Here is a 27,996-nt window from a genome sequence, read left to right as displayed (position 1 = left end):
GCCCGCCCCTTCAAGCAGCAGGAGCCAGAAGCGGGCCTCTCCTCTCCGGCCTGTTTCCATAGCAACGGGGCTCCTCTCGGGCCTGCTGCTGTTTCCATAGCAACGGAGCTCCCAAGGCCGCTATGAAGGTGCCGTGACGCGAGGCGCGGCTCGGGCCTGGTCGGGGGCTCCACGGAGGGGAGAGGCTGCTGCTGCCGGGCTCCTGGGCCTCCGCCTCCCGCTCCGCTCCCTCCCGGCCAGGCCGCCCCGCCGGAGCCGCCATGCTGGTGCCCGTCTTCACCCTCAAGCTCAGCCACAAGATCCTGCCCCGCATGGTGGCGCTGGGCAAGTACGACGGCAGCCACCCCTGCCTGACGGCCGCCACGCAAGCCGGCAAGGTGCGTAGGAGGAGGTGGGAGATGGAGGTGGAGGTGGGCCCAGGCCGGCTTGGGTCGAGGGGCGGCCTCTTCCCTCTCCGCACGGGAACGAAACACGCCAAGAAGAGATAGCCTCTGAGCATGGGCAGAGTGCCTTTGGCTCTCCCAAAGCAGAAGGCGGCCGGCCCCTTGAGAGATGGGCAGCAGATGAAGGTCACTTGCTTAAAAACAAACAACCATTTGTAGGCTGCTCTTCTTCCATAGGAAGCTGCCATATACTGAGTCAGACCATTGGTCCATCTCGCTCAGTATTGTCTACCCAGACCGGCAGCGGCTGCTCCAAGGTTGCAGGCAGGAGTCTCTCTCAGCCCTCTCTTGGAGATGCTGGCAGGGAGGGAATTCATGCAAGCAGGCAGATGCTGTTCCCAGAGCGGCCCCATGATCCCTAAGGGGAATACCTTACAGTGCTCACACATGTAGGCTCCCATTCAAATGCAAACCAAACCAGGGTGGACCCTGCTCAGCAGAGGGGGCCTTTCATGCTTGCTACCACAGGACCTGCTCTCTAAGGAGCCCAGAGTTATGTTAATCCTTTCAACAACCCAGTGAGATAGGTTAGGCTGAGAGCACACTTCAGCTATAGTGTGCTTTTTGTCTTTCCTGCAGGTTCTCTGCCTCCATCATTGGAAGGTGCTTTGTTTGGCAGCTTAGAAGGATTTTTATGTGAATTTTTATTTGCAAAAAACTCCTGCTATTTTTATAGATTGCTGGCACTGGTGGCTAGCTGGCTCTTAATATGTTCACTAAGTTTGTTTTATATTTTCAGGTGTTTATCCATAATCCTCATGCACGTGGCCAACACATGAATGCAAACCGTTTGATGCTTAGTGCTCAAGATGCAGATATTGCTCTTCTGAACATCAATGAGGCGGTCAGTAGCTTGACTGTGGGGGTGCTGAACCCTGACCTTGGCTATGATTCCCTTCTGGTTGGCACCCAGACCAGTTTGCTGGCATATGATGTACACAACAATTCTGACTTGTTTTATGCAGGGGTAAGTTAATTTCTCTTACTCTTTCCCCCCATTCCACTAAACCGTTGGAAGGTCTGAGTTACTTTAGTCATAGAATGGGGGGATATACCAGTGTTTTGCAAAATTTCTCCTGTGGAATTGCTGCGTATTGCAGAGGATTTGGAGGCATGCCCTAAAGTGCATATACAGCTCATGCAGACACCTGTTAGGTCTTACCATCACTTTTGGTGAACTTGAGAGTACATCTTAGAATATACGCCCTGCAGATTCTGTGCATTGCAGAAGACAATTAGAAGTGGATAAACTCACCAAGATGACCAGTAACAGTGGACATGCTTCCTGAAAAGAGTTAGTAGCTATCAATGGCCCAGTCCTGTGAAGTCAGAGTTTAAACTCCTATGCTTTGCATTAACAGAGTCACAGATCAGGCTGTCAGACTCAATTTTCACTCTGAAATGGCTCTCATTAGCTGTGGGTGGCAGCTCCACACTTTTCTGGGAGCAACTTTCAGGTCCAGAGTAGAGGAGTAAATGTTTCCACATACCACAAGATCAGCCCAGAGCAGTTTTGTGATGAGAAACGTTGTAGTCAATGTGGCTTGAAAGTAGCTAAGGATTCAGCTCTCACCATGTGCATTTAAATGCAATATATGTTTTACTGTTTTCAATTGAAATTTGCAATTATTTACTACTTGTTGAAGTTGATTTTGGAAAAAAGTTATAAATATATCCTTTTGTTGCAGAAACTGAAGGACAACATTTAGGCATGTTTATCCAACAGGCTGGTCTGTTTGCTCTGCATTTTATATACATTTGGTCAGAATTTCTCTTTGTCTCTTTCTAGGTTCCTGATGGAGCAAATGCGATAGTTCTTGGAACGTTAGGAGACATTTCCTCACCTCTTGCTATTATTGGTGGCAACTGTTCATTGCAGGGCTTTAATCATGAAGGGAAAGACCTTTTCTGGACGGTGAGCCTATACTTTAAATATATCAAGCTATTTATCTTATCTGTTGTCCACACAATGATGTGAGGATTATTTCTGTTTACTGATGGATTATTGCAATGTGCTCAAGATCACACAGGGATTTTGTGGCTGAGCAAGTGTGCTAGAATCGGGAGTGGCCTTGCTGGGTTCCAAGGCAGCCTTTTGGTGGGGTTTTTTGTATTGTATTGCATGTGCTTCTGGCTCTTTCTGAAGTTTGCGGTGAAATTAAAGCCAACTTGGCTTTAAAAGGGGCTTAGACAAGCTCATGGAGGACAGGTCTATCAGTGGCTACTAGTCTGGTGGCTATAGGCCACCTCCAGCCTTCAAGATACCTCTGAATCCCAGTTGCAGAGGAACAACAGCAAGAGAAAGGGTGTGCCCTCACCTCTTGCTGGTGGGCTTCTCAGAGGCATCTGATGGGTCACTGTGGGAAACAGGACGCTGGTCTAGATGGGCCTTGGGCCTGATCCAGCAGGGCTGTTCTTATATTCTTATTATGGGTTAGGGCTATTGGCAGCATAGCTCACTATCTTGCCTGCATTTTTGCTTAGCTGTTGGTAGCCTGGCTGAGTAAGGTGCTCTGGCCTTGCCCTTCCTGGGACATCCAGCCTGTACAGACCAAGGCTGGTTAGCTTGTGCTGGCTGCTTCCAGGCCTTGCAGCTGTTGGGCACCTTGCAGGGAGTTCATTTCAAGGGCTTGGGGGATGGGACAGAGGAGGGAGCATGGCAACAAGGAATCCAAGTCAAGTCTCTCTTGGGTGAGACTTTTCCAACTTTCCTTTTGGTGATGTCACAAGATCTTTGGAAAGTGGGTAGGAGGTAGGGTTAAATCAAGCTCCAGCTGGACTCTTGGGTCATATTGAAACAGTTGAAGAGTTGGCTAGCGCAACAGATGTGCTTCCAAATTCTGTAGTTCAGGGGTTCTCAAATTTGAGTCCTCAGATATTGTTGGACTGCAGCTCCCATTATCCCCAGCCATAATGGCCTTTGATTGGAGGGTGATGGGATTGGGAGTTGCAGTCCAACCATGTCTGGGGACCCAAGTCTGAGACCTCCTGCTGTAGGGTGCATGGAGGGGCTTGTTTTGTTTCAGTTCTTGGCAGTCCATACGATAAAGGAGGATGGATACCAGTCGGCGTCCGACATGAAGACTGCATGATTGACGTTCCCATTCTAGAGTTGGCTTCCTTTGCTTTGCTAAGGAAAACTTGGTCCCAGTGCAGCATGCTTCCAGTTGAGGACTCCACCAATTAATAGCGCCAAAAGCTGTCATGAGAGGTGCTTAATATAACAGATGCTTATTTGGTGTTTGCAGAGCTTAGCAATAATCTGTAAAATTTACAAGAGGGACAGGCAACTGAGGTGCACAATCCAGCCCCAGTGCTTCTCAGCTGGCCCCAGAATAGCTTCCAATTCCAGGGACACCACCACCCAAATAATACAACTTGATTCCTTCCTCCTGTGGAGACGATATCCAAGGGCTTTTTAACTCCCACCCTGTGAAAATATCAACAAAGGGTGCCTCTCCTTAATATGTTTCTTGGTGCTTTCCTTTGTCTCCACTCAGCCCAGAATGTGGCCTGTGTTGAAAATTAGTTGTCAACCAGGGATTTGCAATAATCTTGTTGCTACGTGTGAAGTATTTAAAAAGGTAAAGTATGCTGTCAAGTCGATTTTGACTCCTGGCACCCACAGAGCCCTGTGGTTTTCTTTGTTAGACTACAGAAGGGGTTTGCCATTGCCTCCTCCCGCGTAGTATGAGATGATGCCTTTCAGCATCTTCCTATATCGCTGCTGCCCCATATAGTACCAGCAGGGATTTGAACCGGCAACCTTCTGCTTGTTAGTCAAGCATTTCCCTGCTGCGCCACTTAAGGTTTAGCACCATTTAAAATGTGGTGTTAGTTTTAGTGTGGGTCGTTGCATCTAAAAACATAGATGTTTGAGGCTAACCAAGCAGAAATATGGATGACTGCTGTTGCTATTATTTTTTAAAATTATAGGTCACAGGGGACAATGTCCGTGCACTGGCGTTGTGTGACTTTGATGGTGATGGGAAAACAGAGGTATGTTTCATTTGCATGAATGTGCTTATGTTGGCCAACATCTAGACTAACTCTACACTGACATGCAAGGGTTTTCTGTCGTGAGAACAGTGATTTTTGGCTATCCCCCCCTTCAATTTGAGGCTACTTCTGCCTCCTGAAACTATGTCCCTGAGGGTTGGCTGTCCCTGAAAAGATCCCTGGGAGTTGCAGTTCTGTGGGTGAGCTGCTGACCATTAACAAAGCATGATCAGCACCCTGACAAAGCTGCAATCTCTGAGGTTTCTTTGAAATAGTAATTGCCAGTTAAGCTGGTTGCAAACCAAATCCCGTATGAAACCTAGAAGTGCCCATATTTGGGGTGGTGGTTCCAGGATGTCTTTGTTAATGGTTTAACAACTTGACTGCCTAAGCCAAATAAAAAAGGAACCAAAGTATCAAGTTCTGCAAAAGAAATCCATCTGCTAATTCATGTAAATTAAGGAGGCATACAGAAAGTTATATAATTAATTCCAGTTACAGAGTTTACTTTCTGTGGTTGCAGGATGCATATGCGTGGTGTGTGTTTTTAATTCTGCTTTAGGAAATAGCACAGAATTCTAGACCGCCCCACTTAATACTTGTTTGTGGGGCACCCAGAGTAGCATTGCAGTAGACTACAAGTCTCAGTGATTTGCCTAACCCTGTTCTAAGTTAGGAATGCAAACAGACTTGATGGAGTCGTGCATGTGAGGGCAGAGCTCCCCACTGCTCTGTCTCTAGGCAAAGGGATGGTACCTATTTCATTTAAGATCTACATGCATGGAGTTACTATGTTTGCTTGTTTTTCTATTGGGTACTTTGGTGATGTGGCCCATACTTAATAATTATTGTAGAATCTGAGGATCTGGGTAAAGAAGATTCTGCAGAAATTTATTTACTGCATCTCTGAGGGCCTGGTTACTTTGGGATGTCCTGTGCCCCGCCCCACTTCAATTTACAGAAAAGTGATTAAGTTTTTAGAAAGACTTGTGTCTGATTTTTGTGACCTGGATTTCTAAGGCTGGGCTGGGTCGCTAGAGAGCCAATGCTGGTGGATAAGTGATCTTGTGTCTTAAATGTTCTCTACCATCCCCCCCCCCACTTAGCTTCTTGTTGGATCTGAAGATTTTGACATTAGAGTTTTTAAAGAAGATGAAATTGTGGCAGAAATGTCGGAGACTGAGGTAAAGAGGAAAATTGCAAACCATATTTTATGTGGATATTTGATATATTATAAATATACAGTTTGGATAAGAAAAACAAAGAAATCATGTGAAGTTGCTTGCCAACATAATAAGAAGACCAATAAAACCGGGCCCTCAAATGGATGAGCATCACATCTTCTTGCTCAGCTCATTTGAGGTTTTTGCTGTAGAGAGTGTCTCTTCAGTCCTACTCTGTCTCTCTACTTCTGTCCCTCAGTCTGATAACTGAGCTCACTTTGCATGTATTTGTGGAGCACAAGCATGAATCGGCATTGTTCTACTCCATCCAGACTAGAAGTGTTGAAAAACGAATATTTGTGGATTGGTGCAGGGGTGAGCGAGCAAGAGGGGATGCCAACTGCTGATAGGCGTTGTTGCCCCTTGGGAGGGGTGGGGGGAATTTGGGGCCATCACCCGTGCCTGTGTTATCTCTGGCCCCACACCAGCAGCGGCACTGAGATTCCAGCCTGGGATCTCCCTGTCCTCACTGCTGCCATCCCCAGAACACAGCTTCTGCCACAGCTATTGTGCTCCTGACACATGCGGCCCCCCCCCAGAGAGGGATGCAGCCCAGCTAGAGCCACCACTGTGCACAGCCAAGCACAGCATGCTGTGGGGGCCCATCTGGGCCAACGTGCAGCTGCTACAGATGGATGGATAGGGAGACTCCAGGCAGGAATCTCCACACTGCCATTGCTTTGCCTGGTTGGGGCCCTGCACAATCCGTCCTGGGCCCTGTCCCTGCTTAGGGATGGCCCTGTTGATCGGCCATGGGTTGTAGCAGTGCTGATTATGTGTCCCACTCTGGTGAGGCCCACTCAGTAGCAGCACCTAAAAAGGGTAGACTTCAAACAGCAGGGAAGGGGTGGCATGGGGGCAGATCTTTCTCGACGGACAGGACGGCAGTTCTGGGGAGAGCACACTTCGAACTTGCCCACTCCTTCGTGCTGTGTTAACGTCCTTATAAAGACACCCCCCTGCATTTGGATTTTCTGTGGAACCAGCGTAGTTGCTTGTGATTTTTAGAACTGAAACGCAGCAGTGCTCTTAACTTTTCAAAGGATGTCGAACAACAAGTGAAGTGTCTTTTAATATTGGCTGAACTGTTTGTTTTGGCAGGCTTTAGAACATACTTGATCTTAATTAGGCGTGAGTGTTGGGGTCATGGAGAATAACCTTGGCCTGGTGACATGCCTGAAGGCTGCCTGACTGGATACGTTAGACCTGGCCTGCACTTGGCCAAGCTGCTGTGTCTGCCACATTTACCCTCTTTGTACACATGTAAGGACTGTAGAGCAGGTCCGTATCAGGGGGCCAGTAAGAGTGCTAAACCCTGGTAAAAACATCTGGGGTCACACCCAAAGAGGTGCAGCTGTGCCTGTCCGGCTCCCCAGTGGATCTCCTTGAGTGTCCACGGATACATATCTGGCGTTCATGCTTTACAGGTTGATTGGGGAGATTGGTTGTGGTGTGTGATGGGAAGAAGCTTGCTGTGGGAATGTTGGATAAAAGGCTTAGTTGCTAAACCACTTACAGAGGCAGCTATTGAAGCTCAAGGCAATAGCATTACTATGGTGACTAGGACTGCAATACAACAATGTACCCAGCTCCAAGACAGCATGTCTTGTTTCCTGCCTGCTGTATAGTTGGTGACAAGAACTGGCAATGGGGGTGGGGTGGGGTGGGGTGGGGGACTGTTGGGAAAACCCCATGCACTGGCCACACTAGAATGACAAGGATTTCTGTTGTCGTGCTGTCTTGTAGCATGGAAGAAGCCATAATTTAAAATATTGAGGTTATGCTGACATAATACTGACGTAAACCTATGCAAGTAGGCAAACCTGTTTAGACAAGTTCGGCAAAACTGTTTCCTGTACTGCTCTGAGGACTGCTATGGGAAAGGTGTGTTTGTCAAGCTGTGGGCATTCTTGTCATCTCTGTGTGGAATGAATTCTGTTCTGGGTGGCAATATGTGTGTGTGCACATGTGCATTCAGAATGGGGCCTTTCTGATTCAACCTGAGTGGGATCTAAAATGAATTGAGCAGACACGCACACAAACTTGTGAGTTCTTTTGCGCACACCTTAGAGGGAACAGTGCTTGTCAGGATCCTTGCTGTGGGCATCCTTGCCTACACTGGCCCCTGGTGATTTGCAGAAGGCTGCAAAGACAAGCCAGAGCTCTGCGTGCTTAGAATTCACCTACAGCTGTTTATCTACAAGGTCCTCATGCCTCAGGATGAGAAATCCTTGTAAGCTTCACTGTTTACTTACAAATGCACCTGCTGCCCCCAACAATGACAATGTTTTCAAAATTCTCTGGTTGTATCTTAATTTCTCTGTGTGGGCGAGCATTTACTGTATACGACCTAAGTGTAGAAGAATGATCGTTAGATTCCCCTTAATTTTATTCTGTATAAAGATATAAAACTGAGTTTTGTTTTGGATTCTGGGGTTAGATTATGTTGTGAGTGGCATTTTTCTACAATACCTACTTTAAAAGCAAGAACCACTCTGGGTCTCAGCCAGAAAAAAAAGATTTGTGTCCACCTTGCTGAGAAGCCCACAAATGTCACAAATGTACCCCAAAAATGATCAATCTTCCTGCCCATATGTACTTCTGCTAGTCAGTTGTGGCTCAGTCAGCTGTGGCTAGTCAGTTGTGGCTCAGGGCAGGGGCACAAATTTTCAAAAGTTTCTTTGCTGTGAAGCCTTTTTTAATTTGCCACAAAATACCAGCTGAGTGGCTGTTTACTTGCCTGACCACTTTGCACGTACATGTGGCAGCTGAATCAAATTTGTTTGTGTGTTGCAAGCATCTTGGCCTTAAACTAGAGGGTTATACTGTGGGAGAATTTCTGCTTTGCTGAGAACCATTTGGTTCTGCTGTGTAAGATTTATTATTAATTATAATAGTAGTAGTATTACTATGAGTGTAATTCCTGCCTCAACAGGCTCCCTTGATGCTTAATCCTTCAAACCCAACGATAGTTGCTTTGCTTGAGGCCTTGTTTGAGCAAAATAAGTTATTTGGGTGGGGGTGGGAAATCCCACCATGCTTTTTTCATGAGTGCAGCTTTACCAGTGCTGGCTGCATAGTGGGACACTTGCCTGCTCTTGGTTGCTGCTTGGAGTACTCACTTGCACATCTAAAATGTCTGTTCAAAGGTCATGTAGATAGATATGTGCCATTCTCCTAAGGAAGACAGCTAAGGACGTCTTAGCTGCCAGAAGTGGCATCTGTGCTGTTCTTGGAGAAAGATCCATGCCTCAGTGTTCCTCAACCCCTTTCTGGCAAGTCCTGTAGTCACTGCCCTTGTGGTGGTTTGCCGATTGGAGGAGGGGAGCTGTGTTTACTGACTCTTATCAAATACACATCATCTTTCAAAAACATGTGAACACTAGTACAATCATTTGCCCACAATTTAAATACAGAGTAAAAATCTAGCTCACTTGCATAGAGCAGGGGATTCTCAAACCTGGATCTCCAGATTATGTTAGACTACAGTTCCCATCATGCCCTGCCACAATGACCAAGTCACTACAGCTGGGGATGATAGGACTTATAATCCAACAACATCTGGGGATGCAAGTTTGAGAAACCTTTGTGTAGAACATTAACAGGATCCCTTTTTAATGTGTTATTTGGCATCGGTACATCAAATGTTGTCTTGATAGCTAGCCTCTTTACGTTGGCGTGAATGCTGCTAATATCTGGCCTGTGTAGTTGAAGGCATTTAACTTGATGGGAAACATTTGGTTTCTGTTGCTTTTGACTGTGTGCTCTAGTAGTTGCCCTTCCTGAAAGTCTTCTCTCTGTTTTCCAGACGGTCACCGCACTAAGCCCAATGTGCAGCAGCCGATTTGGCTATGCCCTTTCTAATGGCACAGTGGGCGTTTATGACAGGATGGTTCGCTACTGGAGAATTAAAGTGAGTATGATAAGGGAGCAGGGAAAGGGCAGGACAGTGTGGGAGACTGGAGCATCCAGTTCTGATAAATGTTAACTAGGCTAGCAGTTGAGGATCTCAGACTTGCGATGTAAATGTGATGGTAGGATTAGGAACACATAGGGATATGCTACATGCCATGGAGTATAAATGACCGCCCTGTAGTCGTGTGAACGATACACCCTATGCGTGCCCTGGTTCTGTGACCATGTGGGACAGGCCGGTACTATTCCTCCCCTGTTGCAGAGGAAGCTGAGAGGGGGTGACTTTCCCAGGGGCACCTGGTGAGTTCATGGCAAAACTGAGATTTGTACTTCGTGGTTCACAGCTCAGCCTCTTGGCTGCTCTGCTGCACCCATTACCCATTTAAAAAACCCCACAGCAGTTGCAAATGACTTGTGTAGCTCACAGAGAATGAATCAAAGATATTGCTTTTCTAATCTGCTCATTGTAAATTGTTTTTCCTCAGTCTAAAAACCAGGCAATGAGCATACATGCATTTGATCTCAACTCTGACGGGGTATGTGAGCTGATCACTGGCTGGTCTAACGGGAAGGTGAGTGTAGAGCAAGAGGTGGCATTGAAATAGATCTCTGTTTGTGATTGATATCGTTCTTCCCTCTTCCAGCTAGGTGTTGCTCCTTAGTCCTTAGTCCAGGAGTCCTCAAACTTGGGTCTGCAGATGCTGTTGGACTACAACTCCCACCATCCCCTGCTACAATGGCCTTTGGTCATTGTGGCAGGGGAAGATGAGAGTTGTAATCCCACAACATCTGGGGACCCAAGTTTGAGAACCCTGCCTTAGTCTGAAGGGCCATACAAAGGTATTGCTGCTCGGACTTGTAATGCTGCTCTTGCTTAGTATTCTGCAGCGAGGTAAACCAGCTACTGTAGCCAGAATTAGTTGTGCATGTTAGGCAAATTTGCATCGACCTGTTTAGCTTGGATACCTTTTTCATTTCAGAAATGGTAACTTTTCATTATAGACTGTGAAGGGAAGCTTGTTAAAATGTGCTTGTAGAATGGGCCCTTGGGAAGGGACAGCAGCTTGTGCTGAAGGAACTCTTGGATGACAAGGAACCTTGTCTGGCCTTGGGGGTTTTAATTGCTTAGTAGGCAGTTTCCAGTTAAAAAAAAATTGCAACTATGAGAAGTAGGAACTCTTTTTAAAAAATAAATTGGTACTTGGATTCCCAGACTCTTTGTTAGAGGGTTGTGACTTGCAGTTGTATGGATTTCTGGCCATGCGTACTTAATGAGTGACTTGATGTGTTTTTCTTTTCTTTCCCTGTTGTCTTGGGGAATGTTCTGTATTACAGATTGATGCACGCAGTGACCGAACTGGGGAGGTCATCTTCAAAGATAATTTTTCTTCCTCAATTGCGGGAATAGTGCAGGGAGATTACCGAATGGATGGTAATACCCAGTTAATCTGTTGCTCTGTTGATGGTGAAGGTAAGAGTATCGAAAACCCTTTCCATATTCAGATACTTTAGTTGAAGGTGTTCTGTTGCTCCTAGAGCAACCAGAGAGGATGTTGTAGTATGTCAAAAGTCACTTTCCAAGTTCAAGGTGGCTGGCAGATCTTCAGATGACGGAACACTAAATCCACTCTGGATTTTGCAAAACTTAGCTGTTTCATTATTATTATTTTTTTAAAGTAGTTCTGCCTCTTTCTTCTGGGATTCCAGAATGGATGTTCAGAAGAAAACGCAATGTGTTTTGGGCAGGCACACCCTCTTCATGAAGATCAGCTGCCAAGTTTGGGATAATCAAGCCTAACAGCTGGTTCTCGTGGTTTCAAATATCTTGGAGGAGCTTCCAGCTAAAACTCAGCAACTGTGCACGCTCCTGAAAATCAGTTATACAGGCAGCAAAAATCCCAGTGGAGGACTGGGAAGTGATTTGGGAGGAGCAGTCCTAGTTGGTTGGCGCAGGCACTGACCTCCTCCACCTTAGACCAAATCTAAGATTACCGATGTTGGCAGGTGTAGCTGGGATGGAAACGGGGAGCTGGGGATGTCTGGTTGTTGGCTTGAACTTTTCATTCTGGTCCATTTTGAAAGATGAGAGTTTTTCTCTGTGCTGATTAGACTGGCATATTGACTTTTGTGAACCTAGCATTTGGTTTTCCTCACTTTCTTCCAATTTTTTAAAAAAGGTATTCTCTGTGCAATGATGGCCTTTCTCTTACGAGAACCTTGTCGCAGGCTCAGCAACCTTCTCTGCTTTCCTTTCATGCAGTACGAGGCTACCTACCAGGAAGCCAAGAAATGAAGGGGAACCTAATGGATACCAGTGTGGAGCAGGACTTGATTCGAGAGCTTAGTCAAAAGAAACAAAATCTGCTGCTGGAGTTAAGAAACTACGAAGAAAACTCAAAGGTAGTTATTTCTGTGAGTGAGAGGACAGCTTCTAGCGCTGATCTTAGACCAGAGTCAGGAGTGACTCCAAAAGATGCAGTTGGGTAAAATGAAGGGTCTGAGAAGAGAACTGGCCTGTAAATACATTTGAACCTTAGAGTGTAGTAGCCGACTAAGGTAGTCCGCCTCTTATGGTACTTAGTCATTGTTCCCATTCAGTACCTGGAGAGCTGAGGCTGGGAGGCAAAACGTAGTCCAGGGCCACCTATTGAACCCTTGACTGATCTGGGAGGTATACCAAGATCTTCCAACTCCAGAGTTCAGTTGGGAGTATATGGCATTTCAGTGGAAGAAAACAAGCACATCCTATATTGTCCAATCTGAGTCAATTCATTCATTCATTTATTGAACAGTAACCAACAACAGAGGGAGTGATGCTAATTTCCTGAAAACTACCATCTTCCAGAGTCCGATCCCCACCCCCAAAGTTTTATAGAACCCCATGCCAGATTGCATGAGTTCTGACTCCTGGGCAGCTGTGACTTTTAATAGATAGTTAATAGATTTTGCATTAACTTTGAATACCATCTGGGGGTGGGGGAGATTAATGCTGCCCATAGAAAACAAGGGAGAAATCTTAGATTTAGTGTAGCTGAGCAGTCCCCCCCCCCTCAAAAAAGCTGTAGCTTAAAAGAGGAGTTCCTGCTCTTTCAAAGATCTTTATTTGAGTTCTTAATTACAAACACCTGACTTACAAATGACCCATACTTACAAACAAAGCTCCATAACATATTAAATTAAGGAAGTCCCCAACTTAAACACCAACCCATACATGCAAATGAGTCGTCCCTCATAGGAACTATATGTGTTTCAAATTATGAACATTCAGCTTACAAATGAACTTTTAGAACGCAGCCCGTCTGTACGTTGGGGACTCCCTGTATTTAAAATTATGTCCTGTTGTCACGTGGTAGCGGAGCCCAAGGTTCTGCATGCTAGATTTGGGGCTGATTAATGTTACCTGATTGACCTTTGCTAATCTAGAACAGTAGCCCTGAATCAGCAGCTTGGAGAGTACCTGAGTTCACCGGTCCTAAGAGCTCCTTTAGGAAACTTCATAAGGCAGTGAGACTAGGCATCCAAGTTACACACCTCAGTGAAGCAGAAGCCTCATTAAAACATTCATGAACACTAACAGAGGCCGTACAATTAGAGACCTTTCCTGAGATGATGATCCCATTTTAGATGGATTTTGTTTGAGCACTTTTGAAATCGCAGACACCAGTCATCCAGCGTTTGTGATGGCTGAGCTGGAATCCTGTTTTACAGCAAGTCGAACTGAACACTCAAGTGAATGAGATGGACGGGCCAAGGGGGGTGATTCCAGCAAACACCCAGCTCCAAACTTCGCTCTCAGTGAATCTGGGCTCGGACAGTCAATCTGCTCATGTTGAGCTGTGCATCTCAACATCCAACGGTGAGAGAGGTTTAGCAGTGAAAACATTTGTTCTCCTATAAAGCAGTCTTTTAGCAGTAGATAGGTAGATTACTTGGTTCCAACAGCGCTGTGTGTGTGTGTGTGTGTGTAGTACAGCATGTCCACAATATATGCATATCATCTGCCTTATTAGCAAAGCATCTTCAGGATCGATCTGGTACAGCTGGATAAATACTGTGAAGGTGATGGAAGTTAGATATCATTGACATATCAACTTTCAGACCTGAAGAAATGAATCTGGGCAACATTTCTCCCCAAATCCCTATCCAGTTGTGTTGCTGAGATTTTAATTGTTGTGAGCTCCTCAAGTGCAAGATGAGGGAAGTTTCTGAATAAAAAACTTGGTTGGAGTTCCAAAGCGAGGGCTGTTACTTAGCTTTCCCTCTGGCCCCCTCAAGTGAAACACTAGGCTTGTGCACACAACCTGCTGCCATGAGGGTAGGAGCAGCGCCCAGCCAGGGTTGGAAAGATGTGCCCTGCTCTCAGCTGGTGGCCCTGTGCACCCACACATCAGGGTCGGACTGTGTGCAAGGTGGGAGCTGAGCCAGACGGCTTTCCATCCACCTTGGGGAAAATGCTGGGGACGGGATCTGGGTAGGGTGTGCTCATTCAACCCCACTTATGCAGTCACCCCACTTATGCAACCCCCCTTATGCAGTCACGCTCTCTGCCTCTTCCCTTGATGTTTGGGTGCACATGACTGCTGACTGGGAGAGCACTCTTCTGCCCTGGCCTGGGTGTTCTTCCTACCCTAATGGCAGCTGTGCGAGGCTTAGATGTAGTCAATCCCACCTGGAAAGAAGCCCCACTCAGACGTTATGCTGTGCATGTGTACAGATGTCTGTACACACACGTGTGTGTTTCTGTGAGTGACTGCACCTGCATTCATTTTAAAAGTGAACCTGGGTACAGACCCTTCAAATGCATGCTACAGAGAGGAAGTGTACTTCTGTACCTGTCCTGTGTTCCGCATAATGTGTGGATGACAGTACCTGTGTACAGATTTGCACCTGTGTGCACTGTACACTCGTACGAGTGTTGAACATAATGTGTGAAAATCTGTCCTGTTAAAGCTAATATCTGAGTCCTACTGTCTTCCTCCTCACCTAGATGTTACTGTGTTACTTCATACCAGAGCCCCAGGGTTGAGGGATGCTGGAAAAAAGGGATGGTTGGGTCTGTTTCCCTGGGTGGCAGGACATTTCTGCTGAAGCTCTTTTTGTCATCTGTTACTATGACTTGATTGGGTCCAGCTAGATCACAATGAGTCCAATACGTATGTTTGTTTATTTATTTGTCTATCCTATTTCTATATTGCCTGATACAGACATCTCGATATACATCAGGTATATTGGCCCCTATGCTATAAAACCCTTGGTTTGTCTACTGCTCTTCACTGTTCTCCCTGCTTTTGAAAATCACTGATTAGTAAAGTCTGTCCTCCCTTCCTTGAAGACACCATCATTCGCGCAGTCCTGATCTTTGCTGAAGGAATATTTGAAACTGAAAGCCATGTGGTCCATCCTAGTCTCCAGAACCTCTCTGGCTGCATTAAGGTTCCCCTCACCCCTCCCAAAGATGTCCCGGTTGATCTGCATATCAAGGCCTTTGTGGGTTACAAGTACAGGTAAGGGTGATGCTGGCAGATAGAAAATGTGCTGCTCTGATGAAACATGTAAGCAGCCTTGGGTACAAGAGTGGTTTTCCCTAGTAGTGTCTGGCTTGGCTCCCTTGTCTGAGCCACCTGATCACAAGCACCCTGATAGGATGCCCTTTATTCACTCTTGCACTCAGCACACAGTTCACAGTACACAGACTAGATTAAGCAGGTTAATTTGGGTGGGATTAGAAGGTGTCGGTGTTTTGTGGAGCCATCGCACTTGCTTATTTCAAGGTCTTGCTGAGTCCCTTGATGCTGTAAATAACAGCACAGCTTTAGCTTTCTTAGTTCAGCAGTTCCACATATTTTAAAGGAAACTGAAATGTTTTCAACAAATACAGACACAGAGCCTGAATCTTCAGAACTGCAAGTTGAAGCTGTTTACATAAGAACAGCCCTGCTGGATCAGGCCCATCTAGTCCAGCATCCTGTCTCACACAGTGGCCCACCAGATGCCATTGGGAAGCTCACAGGCAGGAGCTGAGGACATGCCCTCTCTCCTGCTGTTGCTCCCCTGCAACTGGGATTCAGTGGCATCTTGCCTATGGGGCTGGAGGTGGCCTGTTCACATACAGGTGAAACTCGAAAAATTAGAATATCGTGCAAAAGTCCATTAATTTCAGTAATGCAAATTAAAAGGTGAAACTGATATATGAGATAGACGCATTACATGCAAAGCGAGATAAGTCAAGCCTTAATTTGTTATAATTGTGATGATCATGGCGTACAGCTCATGAGAACCCCAAATCCACAATCCCAGAAAATTAGAATATTACATGGAACCAATAAAACAAGGATTGTAAATAGAACAATATCGGACCTCTGAAAAGTATAAGCATGCATATGTATTCAGTACTTGGTTTGGGCCCCTTTTGCAGCAATTACTGCCTCAATGCGGCGTGGCATGGATGCTATCAGCCTGTGGCACTGCTGAGGTGTTATGGAAGACCAGGATGCTTCATTAGCGGCCTTCAGCTCTTCTGCATTGTTTGGTCTCATGTCTCTCATCCTTCTCTTGGCAATGCCCCATAGATTCTCTATGGGGTTCAGGTCAGGCGAGTTTGCTGGCCAATCAAGCACAGTAATCCCATGGTCATTGAACCAGGTTTTGGTACTTTTGGCTGTGTGGGCAGGTGCCAAGTCCTGCTGGAAAATGAAGTCAGCATCCCCATACAGCTCGTCTGTGGAAGGAAGCATGAAGTGCTCCAAAATCTCCTGATAGACGGCTGCGTTGACCCTGGACTTAATGAAGCACAGTGGACCAACACCAGCAGATGACATGGCTCCCCAAATCAACACAGACTGTGGAAACTTCACACTGGACTTCAAGCATCTTGCATTGTGTGCCTCTCCATTCTTCCTTCAGACTCTGGGTCCTTGGTTTCCAAATGAGATGCAAAAGTTGCTCTCATCAGAAAAGAGGACTTTGGACCACTGAGCAACAGACCAGTTCTTTTTTTCTTGAGCCCAGGTAAGACGCTTCTGACGTTGTTTGTTGTTCAGGAGCGGCTTGACAAGAGGAATACGACATTTGAAGCCCATGTCCAGGATCCGTCTGTGTGTGGTGGCTCTTGATGCACTAACTCCAGCCTCAGTCCACTCCTTGTGAAAGTCCCCAACACTTTTGAATGGCCTTTTCCTGACAATCCTCTCCAGGCTGCAGTCATCCCTGCTGCTTGTGCACCTTTTTCTTCCACACTTTCCCCTTCCACATAACTTCCTATTAATGTGCTTTGATACAGCACTTTGGGAACATCCAACTTCTTTTGCAATTACCTTTTGAGGCTTTCCCTCCTTATGGAGGGTGTCGATGATGGTTTTCTGCACAACTGTCAAGTCAGCAGTCTTTCCCATGATTGTGATTCCTAATGAACCAGACTGAGAGACCATTTAAAGGCTCAGGAACCCTTTGCAGGTGTTATGGATTGATTAGCTGATTGGAGTGGGACACCTGGAGCCTAGACTGTTGAACCTTTTCACAATATTCTAATTTTCTGGGATTGTGGATTTGGGGTTCTCATGAGCTGTACGCCATGATCATCACAATTACAACAAATTAAGGCTTGACTTATCTCGCTTTGCATGTAATGTGTCTATCTCATATATCAGTTTCACCTTTTAATTTGCATTACTGAAATTAATGAACTTTTGCACGATATTCTAATTTTTCGAGTTTCACCTGTATGTGCGTGACTAAATCTTGCACAAAATACGGCTTTCTTTTTGTGTGGAGTTGTAGTCTAACATTATCTGGGGACCCAAGGTTGGAAACCTCTGTGTTATGCTAGTGTCTGTCAGAATGGGGATTTCAGAGCATTCTGCTGCAGAGATCTTGGCAGCATAAAACAAAATGGTTCAATGCACCCTATTTGCCCAAAGGCAAGAGTTGTCACTGGTTGTTCTTTTGGGTCTCCCTTCAGCATGCAGTTCCATGTCTTTGAGCTGACAAGACAACTCCCTCGATTCTCAATGTATACCCTGAGTAGTCCAGACTCTGCTCCGGAGCCCTTGAGCTTTGTAAAATTCACAATCAGTGAAAGGGCACAAAGGGTAAGTTTTGTTGCTTTTTTACTCTTTCCCCATCTTGGAGGATGATGATGATTACTATTATTATTTTACATTTATATCCCGCTCTTCCTCCAAGGAGCCCAGAGCGGTGTACTACAGACTTAAGTTTCTCTTTCACAACAACCCTGTGAAGTAGGTTAGGCTGAGAGAGAAGTGACTGGCCCAGAGTCACCCAGCTAGTTTCATGGATGTCATTGAAGCAACCAAATCCAGTGCATACTATCTTTGGCAGGAGTTCTTTGATCTGAAAGTCCATGGGACTTATATTGTAATTTTTTTAAAAAAATGTTTCTTATGAACTATTCATAAGATTGATGTCCACTAGCTTTGTATGTCTCTTTGAGTGTCTTCTGGGTTGAGAAGGACCCATAGCTCAGTGACAGAGTATATCTCTTGCACGCAGAAATTCCCAACCTGAATACCCCCCATCTCCACTTCAGTAGCAGGACTGAGAAAGATCTCCACTTTTCTTAGAATTGGAATTCTAGAGTTGGAAGGAACCTTGGAGGTCTTCTAGAACAGCCCCTTCTAGATCAGTGCAGGAAACTGTTGCATCACCCCTTTACAGACAAATGGCTGTAAGGAGAGCCCACCACTTCCTGGCACTTTCCAGATTGGACACAACAGTATCACTAATTGTCTGTTAAGTGTACTTCCGTATTGCTTGTTTATTGACATCGCTGTCCCTGTGCTGTCAGCAAGGTGCCGTTCACATTTCTGATGCCTTCTTTCGGGTGTTATTGCTGCATTACAGGTCCTACAACGTTGTAGTGACCAGCCTTCCCTCCTTCTATAGGGTTAATAGGAAGTGAACTCCTATCTTGACTGATAGGCTGGTGACTTCCAGGGCTCATCCAATCAGTCCACCAGGTAGGTAGGACCTGAGAGCTGCAGGGGGAATTCTGGGAACAAGAAAGTCTTGGCAGAGAGTGCGGACTTGCCGGAAGTCCGTGCTGGGAGCATGGAGGAGTCAATGGAGTTTGCTGCAGCAGGATGGCTGTAGATCCTTGTAAGACAGGATTGCAGGAGGCTTGATTCTCATCAGGAGTTTGGTGAGTTCAAGGACAGGAAGCCAGGGCTTGGGCTTTGGGAATTTAGCATAGGAAAAGAGTGTTTAGTCAGACTTCATGTCAGATATTTAAATTTCTTTGAATGTGTACTTTGCATTTTCCTAAATATCTGTTCTTTGCAACTAAGATTTCAAGGTTTGCTTCCTTAGAATCAGCAAGACGTATTGAAGCATTCTTGTAACTCATAATTCCCATACTATGGGAAACACCTATATAGGGCAGCAGCGATATAGGAACATGTTAAAAGGCATCATCTCAGACTGCGAGCGAGGAGGCAATGGTAACCCCCTCCTGTATTCTACCAAAGACAACCACAGGGTTTTGTAGTCACCAGGAGTCAACACCGACTCAATGGCACACTTTACTTTAAAAAGGTTAAAAGCCTCAGACGGAACTAGTCTGTAGTAATTTTAATAAAAAGTCTCCCCCCACCCCCCGTTCCTTACTTTTTACAAACCTCCAAGGGTTGGCTATTAAACCAGCAAGAGAAAGCGGGGGCCATAAGCGGGGTTTCTCTGGTGTCAAACACATCTCAATGAGAACTTGGCCAAATTAATAATTAACTCCATGTGCAGGCAGACACTTGGGAGAATAATTGGATTTATATGCTTATTAAAAAAGGCGAATGGGGATCTTTGATCACTCCAATGCCCCTTCAGAGTAGCCTGTAGGAGAGATCTGGTGGTAGCAGTAACCTACCAGAACTTCTGGGTTTACCAGAATCTTTTTCTTAGCTTTCTGGGTTTTGAAAGTTAAGGATTTTTAAATGTTTGTAGGCATCTTCTCCAAGCACGCTGCGGAAATTACTAATCACTGATAGGAGTCATTTCTGAGCTAGTGGACTGAGAAGGCTGCTAAGCTGGCTAAAAACGGTTCAGCCAGTTTATTCATTGATTGACCTGAATCAGGAAAGGAAATTTCCACACACCAATCCATCACAAATGTGGTAAAAAATTAGCTGTATTTTCCCGTTTTAGGATGGTTCTTGCAAGCTAGAGAAGACTGCTCCCTCTGCTGGCAGCTTTGTGCTACATCCTTTATTTATGATTTCAATATGATTCTGCCAAGCTGAAGTAAACTACGACTGTATTACCGTGTAATCTGGAAAGCGCCCATGAGGCAGACAGTTCCACTGTCCAACAGCTCTTAACAGTTAGGAAATTCCTCCTGCTTTTTAGCCTGAATCTGCTTCCTTGTGATTTCAATCCACTGGTTCTAGTCCTGCCCTCAGGAGAAAGGGAGAACAATTCCGCTCGCCTTCCTACGTGACAGCCCTTCAGATATTTGAAGTCTGCTCTCATCTTTCTCTTAGTCTTAGCACAGTTAAGTTACACAGATGTCAGGGCTGTTGAAGTTTCTCATCACTACTATGACCTGCCTCTCTGGAAGTCTGGTCATCTGACCTAGAAAAACCCCATTCCTGTGTTCCGCTTGCCCAGGTGCTCTAGAGTAAACTCATGCAATGATTTTGGTTTTGTTTCTCTCTCCTGTTGTTCTTACCCAGACGTATTTGATGGAGCTTCCATGCTCCGAGTCATGAAGGTCTGTGCAGGTATATACATTCAGTTGAGTCTATTCCTTTCCCACAATTTATACCCTTACATACATGTTGTAAGAGCTCTTGAGATCTTCCTAGAGGGTCATGCTGTGGATTTTATGTTTCAAGGTCATCATGTGGCTGAATCAAAGTTTCCTGTTACCAGAGGACGTGGAGATCCAGAGCGCGTCCTTTCAAGTCTGCTTCACCTCCCTGCGTGACGCGGGGCAGCTGTGCATCAAAATTAGGCCTAGTGGTGAGGTAATGTGATGTGCTGGTGGTACTGGTATGTAAGCAGACAGAGATGGAAGAGGTGATGGAAGAGAACAGGTTCGTGCAGTCAGGCAGGGCTTTAGGGCTGCTTCTTAATCTGCAGTACAGGTCCCGTCCCTTGCTGCTGTTGCACTGATTCTTAAGCGATGAATTAGAAGCCCTGCACCAGACAGCCAGATGTAATGGGATCTCTCCTGAGACTAATCTGTTTGATCCACTCCTAATGGAAATTCTGTTGCCTGGTCCCCTTTAGTGAAAAGGGCGTTTACTGACCCTTTTAACTTTAAAATGTTTGTTTATAACTTGTATCCTTCCCCTAAATAGTTTTGCTGCACACTTAACTTAAAAAATGGCATTGGGTGCTCCCTGTCTGTCTGTCTGTCTATCTATTACTTACTTTTCTATACCACCCAAAACGCGTCATTTGCTGGACCCTTTGCTTCTGTTGGCATGATGACTTAAAGGATTTGGAGGAGGCAAACCTGACATGCCTTTTGACCTTTTTCTGGTCTGTTAGGTCTTGGTTAGCACTGAAGACATTGACCTGGCTGGTGACATCATCCAGTCCATGGCCTCCTTCTTGGCCATTGAAGACTTGCAGGTTGAAGCAGATTTCCCCGCTTATTTTGAAGAGCTGCGCAAGGCCCTGATCAAGGTGAGTGAGGCACTGAAGAGCTTCTCCAAGGTTGCAGGCAGGAATCTTTCTCAGCCCTATCTTGGAGATGCTAGGCCAGTGCAGTGGGAAATAGCTCTTGCGTTGAAGTGTTGCCAAAGTGGGCCCCGCTGGAAAAATAGTGAGTATATCACTGCCCAAGGGGGTCAGTGCTCATTTTGGATGAGTGGCTCAGTGGAGCTTCCCCACGGGTTGTGGACAGTGTAGGGGGCAAATAGTCCAGTCTCCAAAGACCCCTCCTTCTTCCTCCTCTCTGTAACTGGTGAAAAGCCGGGCATCTGATCTTGGTGTGTGAGTGTGTCCTCCGTGTGTGCTCCCTCTTCCTTCCTAGGTGGACGACTCTCACTCTGTGTGCCAGAAACTCACAGCTAATATGGCTGACAACTCCAACTTGATCCGTAGCATGCTGGTTCAAGCAGAGGATTCTCGCCTCATGGGAGACATGCAAGTTGCCTTTGTCTTGCTTTGTGTGTGTGTGTGTGTGTGTGTGTGTGTGTGTGTATACACGTACCTGTGACCAGGTGTTTTTGTTTTGCTTAGCTCAGATGCAGCTCCGGGTCTGGCTCTAGGATGCATCTCAGCTGGGGGGAAATGCCAAGTGCTTTCTGACACCACCACCCCCCTGCTATATTAGAATTGAATCCCTGTCAATTCTCACTTTTCATTCATTCATTTATTTATTTAAAAGCAAGCTTTTCACCTTTATACAAGGATGTTTGTGAAAGTAATGACAATTGCTGTGTACAATGTATTTATATTTATTTAAAATACTTATATCCTGTCCCTCCAGCTCAAAGAGGCTCACAACAATAAAGGGGGGGGCAGAATAAAAATGAATCAATTAAAGCAGTCCCAATTAAAAACCTGTCAGACTGTCATACAAGGCATTAAAAAGTCATCCTAAACTTTTTTCTAAACTAAAAATTTTGCTCAGCTCCCAAACTAGGGCAAGATGCGTCTCCTACCCTAATGAGGATTGTGAGAACAGCTCTTGAGTCTCCCCTCCCAATGCAAATGATGTCCCAGTGTCACGACCTGTGAATAAAGGGTTGCCTTAGTGGGGGTAAATACAACAGTCAGGTTCACTGCCCCTTTTGATGCACTCGAGGAAGGCCATGCGTTAGCCACAGTTTAACGGTGGGACTGGCTCTGACCAGAACTTGGTTTCTCTGCCCTTGATTTACACGCTCATTCTTGTCTCTGTTTATCCCCACAGGAAAAATACGAAGAAACGATACATGGAACTGTATGACCTCAACAGGGATTTATTGTCTGAGTACAAAATTCGCTGCACCAATCATACGGAGCTTCTAAATAACCTCAAGGCAATAAACCAGGCTATTCAAAGAGCAGGACACCTGCGAGGTACGTGATGGGCAGGACCATCTTATTGCTATTGGGTATTGCCCTGCTTTTGGGGAAGGTCATGCACAAGTTAGTGGGTGTTCTTAGCTGAGGACTGCTTCTCAAAGCACAGCTGCACATTTTGTGGGTAAGGACCCATGAGAACAGATACCCATGTCTTATTTGGGGAGATACCCACCTGCCAGAACTGCTCCCAGATGTTGACACTGCATTATTTCTTTCCCCATGATGCGTCGTCCTTGAGTTCAGTTTCCAGAACTCTTCAGACACAAGTGTGCTTCCCAAGGCTTTCAAAAGCAATGTGAGAGGTTGCTCTTAGAGAAACGATGAGGGAAGTACGTGATGGTGGTTTCAAATATCTGAAAGGCTGTTAGAAAGTAAAGGGGGAGTAGCTGGTCACCTGTGGACTGGAAGGCAGGCTGGAGCGGCATTTCTTTTATTCTTGGGAGATTATCAGTTTAGGTTATCAGTAGTTTAATTGTAGGGAAATCTGCCCCACCTCACTCTCAGGTGGAACATGCCATCAAACACTGCTGCTGGAGATGTTTAGGGTACCAGAAATCCTCTATTTATGGAAAATATGGATTAATCATTCTAGCTGGATGACATTTAGCAGTCAAAAATGTGCATGTCTTCTGGAGGTGAAAAGTTCAAGTTCTCCCTCAGAAGAGGGTTGTATCCACTGAATATTATGGGTTACTTTGATCTCCTGCTCAGAGACAGGGCCAATCACAAAGCTTTGCCTGTAACTTTGAGGAGCAACCCCCTCAACCTCAATATTTCGCCCTGTTTCACTCCAACAGGTGCCAAAATTGTTGCTCCGTTGTAAATCCTGACCTTGAGGAGTGGTTCTGAGCTCTGTTTGTTTTTCTGCCTCCCCACTTCGCTGTCCCTGCATGTCTTAGTGCTAGTCAGGGGAAACCAGGCAGATTGCAGGCATTTGCACGAATTTAGAAAAAGACGTGCATGGACAACTGGATTCACCAGACCATGTCCCAGAGAGACTCCCTGGAGTTTTCTTTCCAGCCCCTAGACCATTTCCTGTCATCTCAGTCCCACAAGGGGTCCAAGCATGCCCTGGTGTTGGAAGCCGTTCGACATCTGATTCAGATACAGGCCATCAAACCTGTCCCATTGGAGGAGAAGGGGTAGGGAGTTTACTCCATCTTATTCCTAGTTCCAAAAAAGAATGGGGAATGGAGGGCCATCTGAGACCTCAAATTCGTCAGCCAGTTCCTGAGAAAGAAGGGATTCTGCATGGAGACCCTCCATTTGATTCTGATGGCCATCTAGCGGGGGACTTCTTGACATCGGTGGACCTCAAGGAGGCGTATCTCCACGTCCCCATTCATGTCCAGGACAGACACTTCCTCCACTTTGCATACAACTCCCATTCCCAGTATTGAGCACTCCCCTTGGGTCTCTTAACTGTGCCACGAGTGTTTACCAAGATCATGGTGGCACTTGAGGACCAAGGGTGTCCATGTCTACCTTTTATTTAGACAATCTTTTGATCAGGTGTCAGTCCAGAGAAGCCTGGGGGAGGCACGAGGTCCTGGGCTCCTGAGAAGTCTTCTGGCCTGGGCCGAGGCCAATCTCCTGTCCCTAGAGGCAGACCACGTAAGCAGAGTGTTAAATACAGTGGCGGACTGCTTAAGCCGCTCTCAAATAGATCAGGCAGAGTGGTCACTGAGTGATCAAGTGTTTCAACAGATTGTCCAGAGGTTCAGCTGGCCCATTGTGGACCTTTTCGCTACTCCGGCAAATGTCAGACTGCCTCAGTTCCTGTCCAGGTACCTAACTCTCTGAGCTGAGGGAGTGGGTGCCTTGACAGCGCCTTGGGCCCGACATATGCTCCCCCCGGCAGTAATTCCACAGACTGTGCGGCACATACATCGAGAGGGGACAGAGGTAATTTTAGTAGCTCCACACTGGCTGCGCCGGCCCTAGTTTTCAGACCTGTCCGTCGAAGCTCCAGTGGCCCTGGGGGTTCCAGTCACCTTCTCAGGCAGGGACCCATCTTCCATTCGGAGCCAGAATGGCTCAATCGCTTTGCTTGGAGATTAAGCGGGATTCTTTAGTGGCCTGCGGGTATTTTGTTGGTTCAGAGTACCATCATAGCCTCCCGGTGTCCTTCCACAGTTAAGATCTACAAGTCAACCTAGAAGGCATTTTCTCAATGGTGTGCCACGCAAGGAGTCATACCATGATCAGCTTCGATAGTTCAGGTCTTGGGGTTTTTGCAGAAGGGCCTCGATGAAGGGCTTCGGCCCAACACCCTTCATCGCCAGGTCTTTGCCATTGCCTTGGTTTTAGATGTGCAGGGTGTGCCTTCTCTGTCGGGGCACCCACATATCCAAAGGTTCCTGAGGGGGCGGCTATCCTAAAACTGCCTGCAGTTCATAGGTTTCCCACTTGGGATCTAAACCTGGTGCTTAAGACCCTAACTCTTTTCACAGAGTCCAGGAACTGATGCTGCCGTCTTCTTGTCCTAACCCGTCTTCGCCTATGGAAAAGTTGTGGCATGCCTTGGATGTGCACAGAGCTCTAGAAATTTACTTCAGGCATACTGGTTCCTTTAGGGTTTCTGAATCCCTGTTCATTTCCTTTAGGGATTGTTCCACATCCTGTTTAGGGTCTCCACATCCACCTGATTCGGTGGACCTGCCAGTGCTTCCAATTGGCTCACACTTCTGCCAGTATATCCCCTCTGGGGGGCTTCACAGCTCATTCGACCAGAAGTGCCACTACCTTGCCCGCACTTTCCACTCTGGCTCCGTTGGTAGACATTTGCCGGGCTGCCACTTGGGCCTCATTATTTACCTTAGTGAAGCATTACAAGTTACAGAACTAGGCTTCAGCCGATGCTGCGTTTGGCAGGAGGGTCCTGGCTTCTGCCTAGGGACCAGATGTTTTAACTCCTGCCCGAGTTCTGTCTGCAGGGGCTCTGGTCGGTCCCATTATATGCAGCGGATACAACCCTCTTCTCGGGCGAATGAATCGTTGACACTTACTTGAAGGGTCATTCTCCTCAGAAGTATGGGTTGTATCCGCCCCGCCCATTTTCGCCTGGTCTGTTTTCTCTTCTGTCCTTTGGTCTATTGGCAGCGTTCCATTCTGGGGCAGACTGTTCTCTCTGGAGGGCGTTGTGTTGGTACTTGGAAATATTCCTTGGGATTTCCCCCCTTATCCTCATGAATGTTACATACTTTGTTCAAAGTCTGTTTGTTCTTGTTTTTCTGGCAACGGAACATTAGAGAGCTGGCCACATACTGAAGTTGAGGGGGTTGCTCCTCCCTCCTAGTTACAGGCAAACCTCTGTGATTGGCCCTGTCAATCAATTGCAGGGGGTCGAAGCAACCCATAATATGCAACGGATACAACCCATACTTCTGAGGAGAATGACCCTTCAGGTAAGTGTCAGTGATTCATTTGTAGCCCTTTTAATCTACTGCTTGCAACTACTTTCAGAGGGCTTGTTTTTCCTCCAGAGAAAAGGAGTGTGCTCCTGTTTTCTCTCTCCCTACTTCTGTAGAGTGAAATTGTGGTGGTTCTCCATGTCTGCACCCAGGGCTTTGTGTTTCTGTTGCATGCAGACCCCAGCCATTGCCCTCTTCCTTCTGCAACGTTACCAGTGGTCCTCTGGCAGGATCCCAGATGGGTTTTTTTAGTATTTTTAATGCAGGGGTTGCTGGCATATGGCTGCCTGCACTGCAGCCCCCACCCCTCCTCCTCAGGGGTCCAGTTGGCAACAGAGGGAGATCCGATTTTGCTTACGAATTCTGAGTGCACGAGCAGGGAAATGGTGAAGGCAGGCATCTTTCCACGGAGGCAATCCCATGACTTTGTTTGGGGTGCAAACTTAATTCTTGCTTTGCTCTGAAACACATCTCTTGCAACCATTTATACTGAACACTGTTGAAGCTGGGAAACCGGATAAAATAAATTCTTGGTCTCTGGATGCAGTATCTTTCTCATTGAAAACTTTGGACAAAGCTAGATATATTAATTCCATCCTTCTGCTTTGCTTTAAAAACAAAATGAGAAGCAGTTGGGACTGTGTGCCTGCAACTTACTATAAGAACTTCCCCAGAAGGGAATCTCTTATTTGCACCAATAGCAACTTCTGGGAAATAGCAGATGCAGAGCACCCTAATCCAGTTGGTGCACACACACACCCCGCCACCTCCCTTTACCATGACGTTAACACCAGTGCATTCCCAGGGCTCTGGAATGCACTTCCTGTTAAAATCAGAGTTTCTCCATCTCTGGCTGTTTTAAAAAGATCGTTAGGATGCCCCTGTTTTTTCAGGCTTTTAACAAATTTTAATTGGTTTTATAGTGTAACCTTGTGTTAATCATTTTATCCTGTTTTTATATTCATTGTATTAATTTATGTGCACCACCTAGGGATGCAAGTCAGGCAGGTGACAGCCGACAACCTGGGTGGCTTTAAGAGGGGCTTGGATAACTTCATGGAGGTCTATCAGTGGCTACCTGTCGGAGGGCCACCTCCAGCCTCCAAGGCAGGATGCCTCTGAGTACCAGTTGCAGGGCAGTAACAGCAGGAGAGGGCATGCCCTCAACTCCTGCTGTAGGCTTCCAGCGGCATCTGGTGGGCCACTGTGTGAAACAGGATGCTGGACTAGATGGGCCTTCTTGGGCCCAATCCAGCAGGGCTGTTCTTAGGTAATATAGAAACATGATATATAAACTTTGTTTTCATGATTATTTATATTGCACCAGATTTTGAAGCAGCTCCCTATGAAAGTGCCATAGCCACAAGATATATACTGAGTGCTTAGAAAGAAACAGTTAAATTAGTTTAACCCTTTTTTCTCTTTCTCCCTAGTTGGTAAGCCGAAGATGCAGGTGATCACTGCCTGCCGAGATGCCATTAAGACCAACAACATAAACATGCTGTTCAGAATAATGCGTGTGGGAACAGCTGCTTCTTGATAAAAGAAAATGCTGGAGCAGAAAGCAGGGACATTCTCTTTGCAGCTGGCTGTCAGCTTGGCAAGAAGCTGTATGAATGGCGAGGGGGCAGCTTTTGTACTGTCTATCCAGTGCCCCCCCCCCCCCCCCGCCGACTGAAGCTCAGTGCAGTAGGATAGGCACGTGGTGTGTGCTCGTGTGTAGGGAAACCACCATGACTGCTGGTTAGTATGATCTGATATCTACTGCGGGGATAAGCAGGAGGAATATTTATTAAGCTCAGTTTAGGTAAGAGACACAACGTATAGAACTCCCACCCAAAACCCCCCACACTGAAACAGATGTGGAATATCGCCTCATTTTATGTAGCCATATAAAGTTTATTTATGGAATCAATTGTATTGTACAGCAATTACACATCTGAATAAAACAGACTGCAACTACCTCCTTGTCTG

The 27,996-nt window shown here is 46.2% G+C and overlaps 1 protein-coding gene across 3 annotated transcripts; it reads left to right on the top strand.

Annotated features, from left to right (window-relative positions):
- BBS2 (Bardet-Biedl syndrome 2) lies at positions 1 to 27,984 on the top strand. 3 transcript variants are annotated; one of them, XM_053270942.1, is made up of 17 exons: positions 2 to 377; positions 1,183 to 1,410; positions 2,233 to 2,358; positions 4,380 to 4,442; positions 5,549 to 5,626; positions 9,474 to 9,578; positions 10,066 to 10,152; positions 10,916 to 11,051; positions 11,841 to 11,980; positions 13,289 to 13,436; positions 14,913 to 15,084; positions 17,538 to 17,667; positions 20,422 to 20,553; positions 21,083 to 21,220; positions 21,570 to 21,682; positions 22,455 to 22,603; positions 27,456 to 27,984. In XM_053270942.1, exons 1-17 carry the CDS (start codon positions 261 to 263, stop codon positions 27,560 to 27,562), a joined length of 2,169 nt encoding a protein of 722 aa, XP_053126917.1. In that variant the 5' UTR covers positions 2 to 260; the 3' UTR covers positions 27,563 to 27,984. The 3 variants fall into 3 exon arrangements, with proteins under 3 accessions (XP_053126919.1, XP_053126917.1, XP_053126918.1); XM_053270943.1 differs by lacking the exon at positions 2 to 377 and adding an exon at positions 418 to 569; XM_053270944.1 differs by lacking the exon at positions 5,549 to 5,626 and having other exon boundaries at positions 1 to 377.
- The last annotated feature ends 12 nt before the right edge of the window (positions 27,985 to 27,996 follow it).

The sequence above is a fragment of the Hemicordylus capensis genome, chromosome 9 (genome assembly GCF_027244095.1).
Source record: "Hemicordylus capensis ecotype Gifberg chromosome 9, rHemCap1.1.pri, whole genome shotgun sequence".
In the NCBI taxonomy this organism is placed as follows: domain Eukaryota; kingdom Metazoa; phylum Chordata; class Lepidosauria; order Squamata; family Cordylidae; genus Hemicordylus; species Hemicordylus capensis.
The sequence above is the reverse complement of the archived record's forward strand: the minus strand, read 5'-3'. Positions and strand labels throughout refer to the sequence as shown.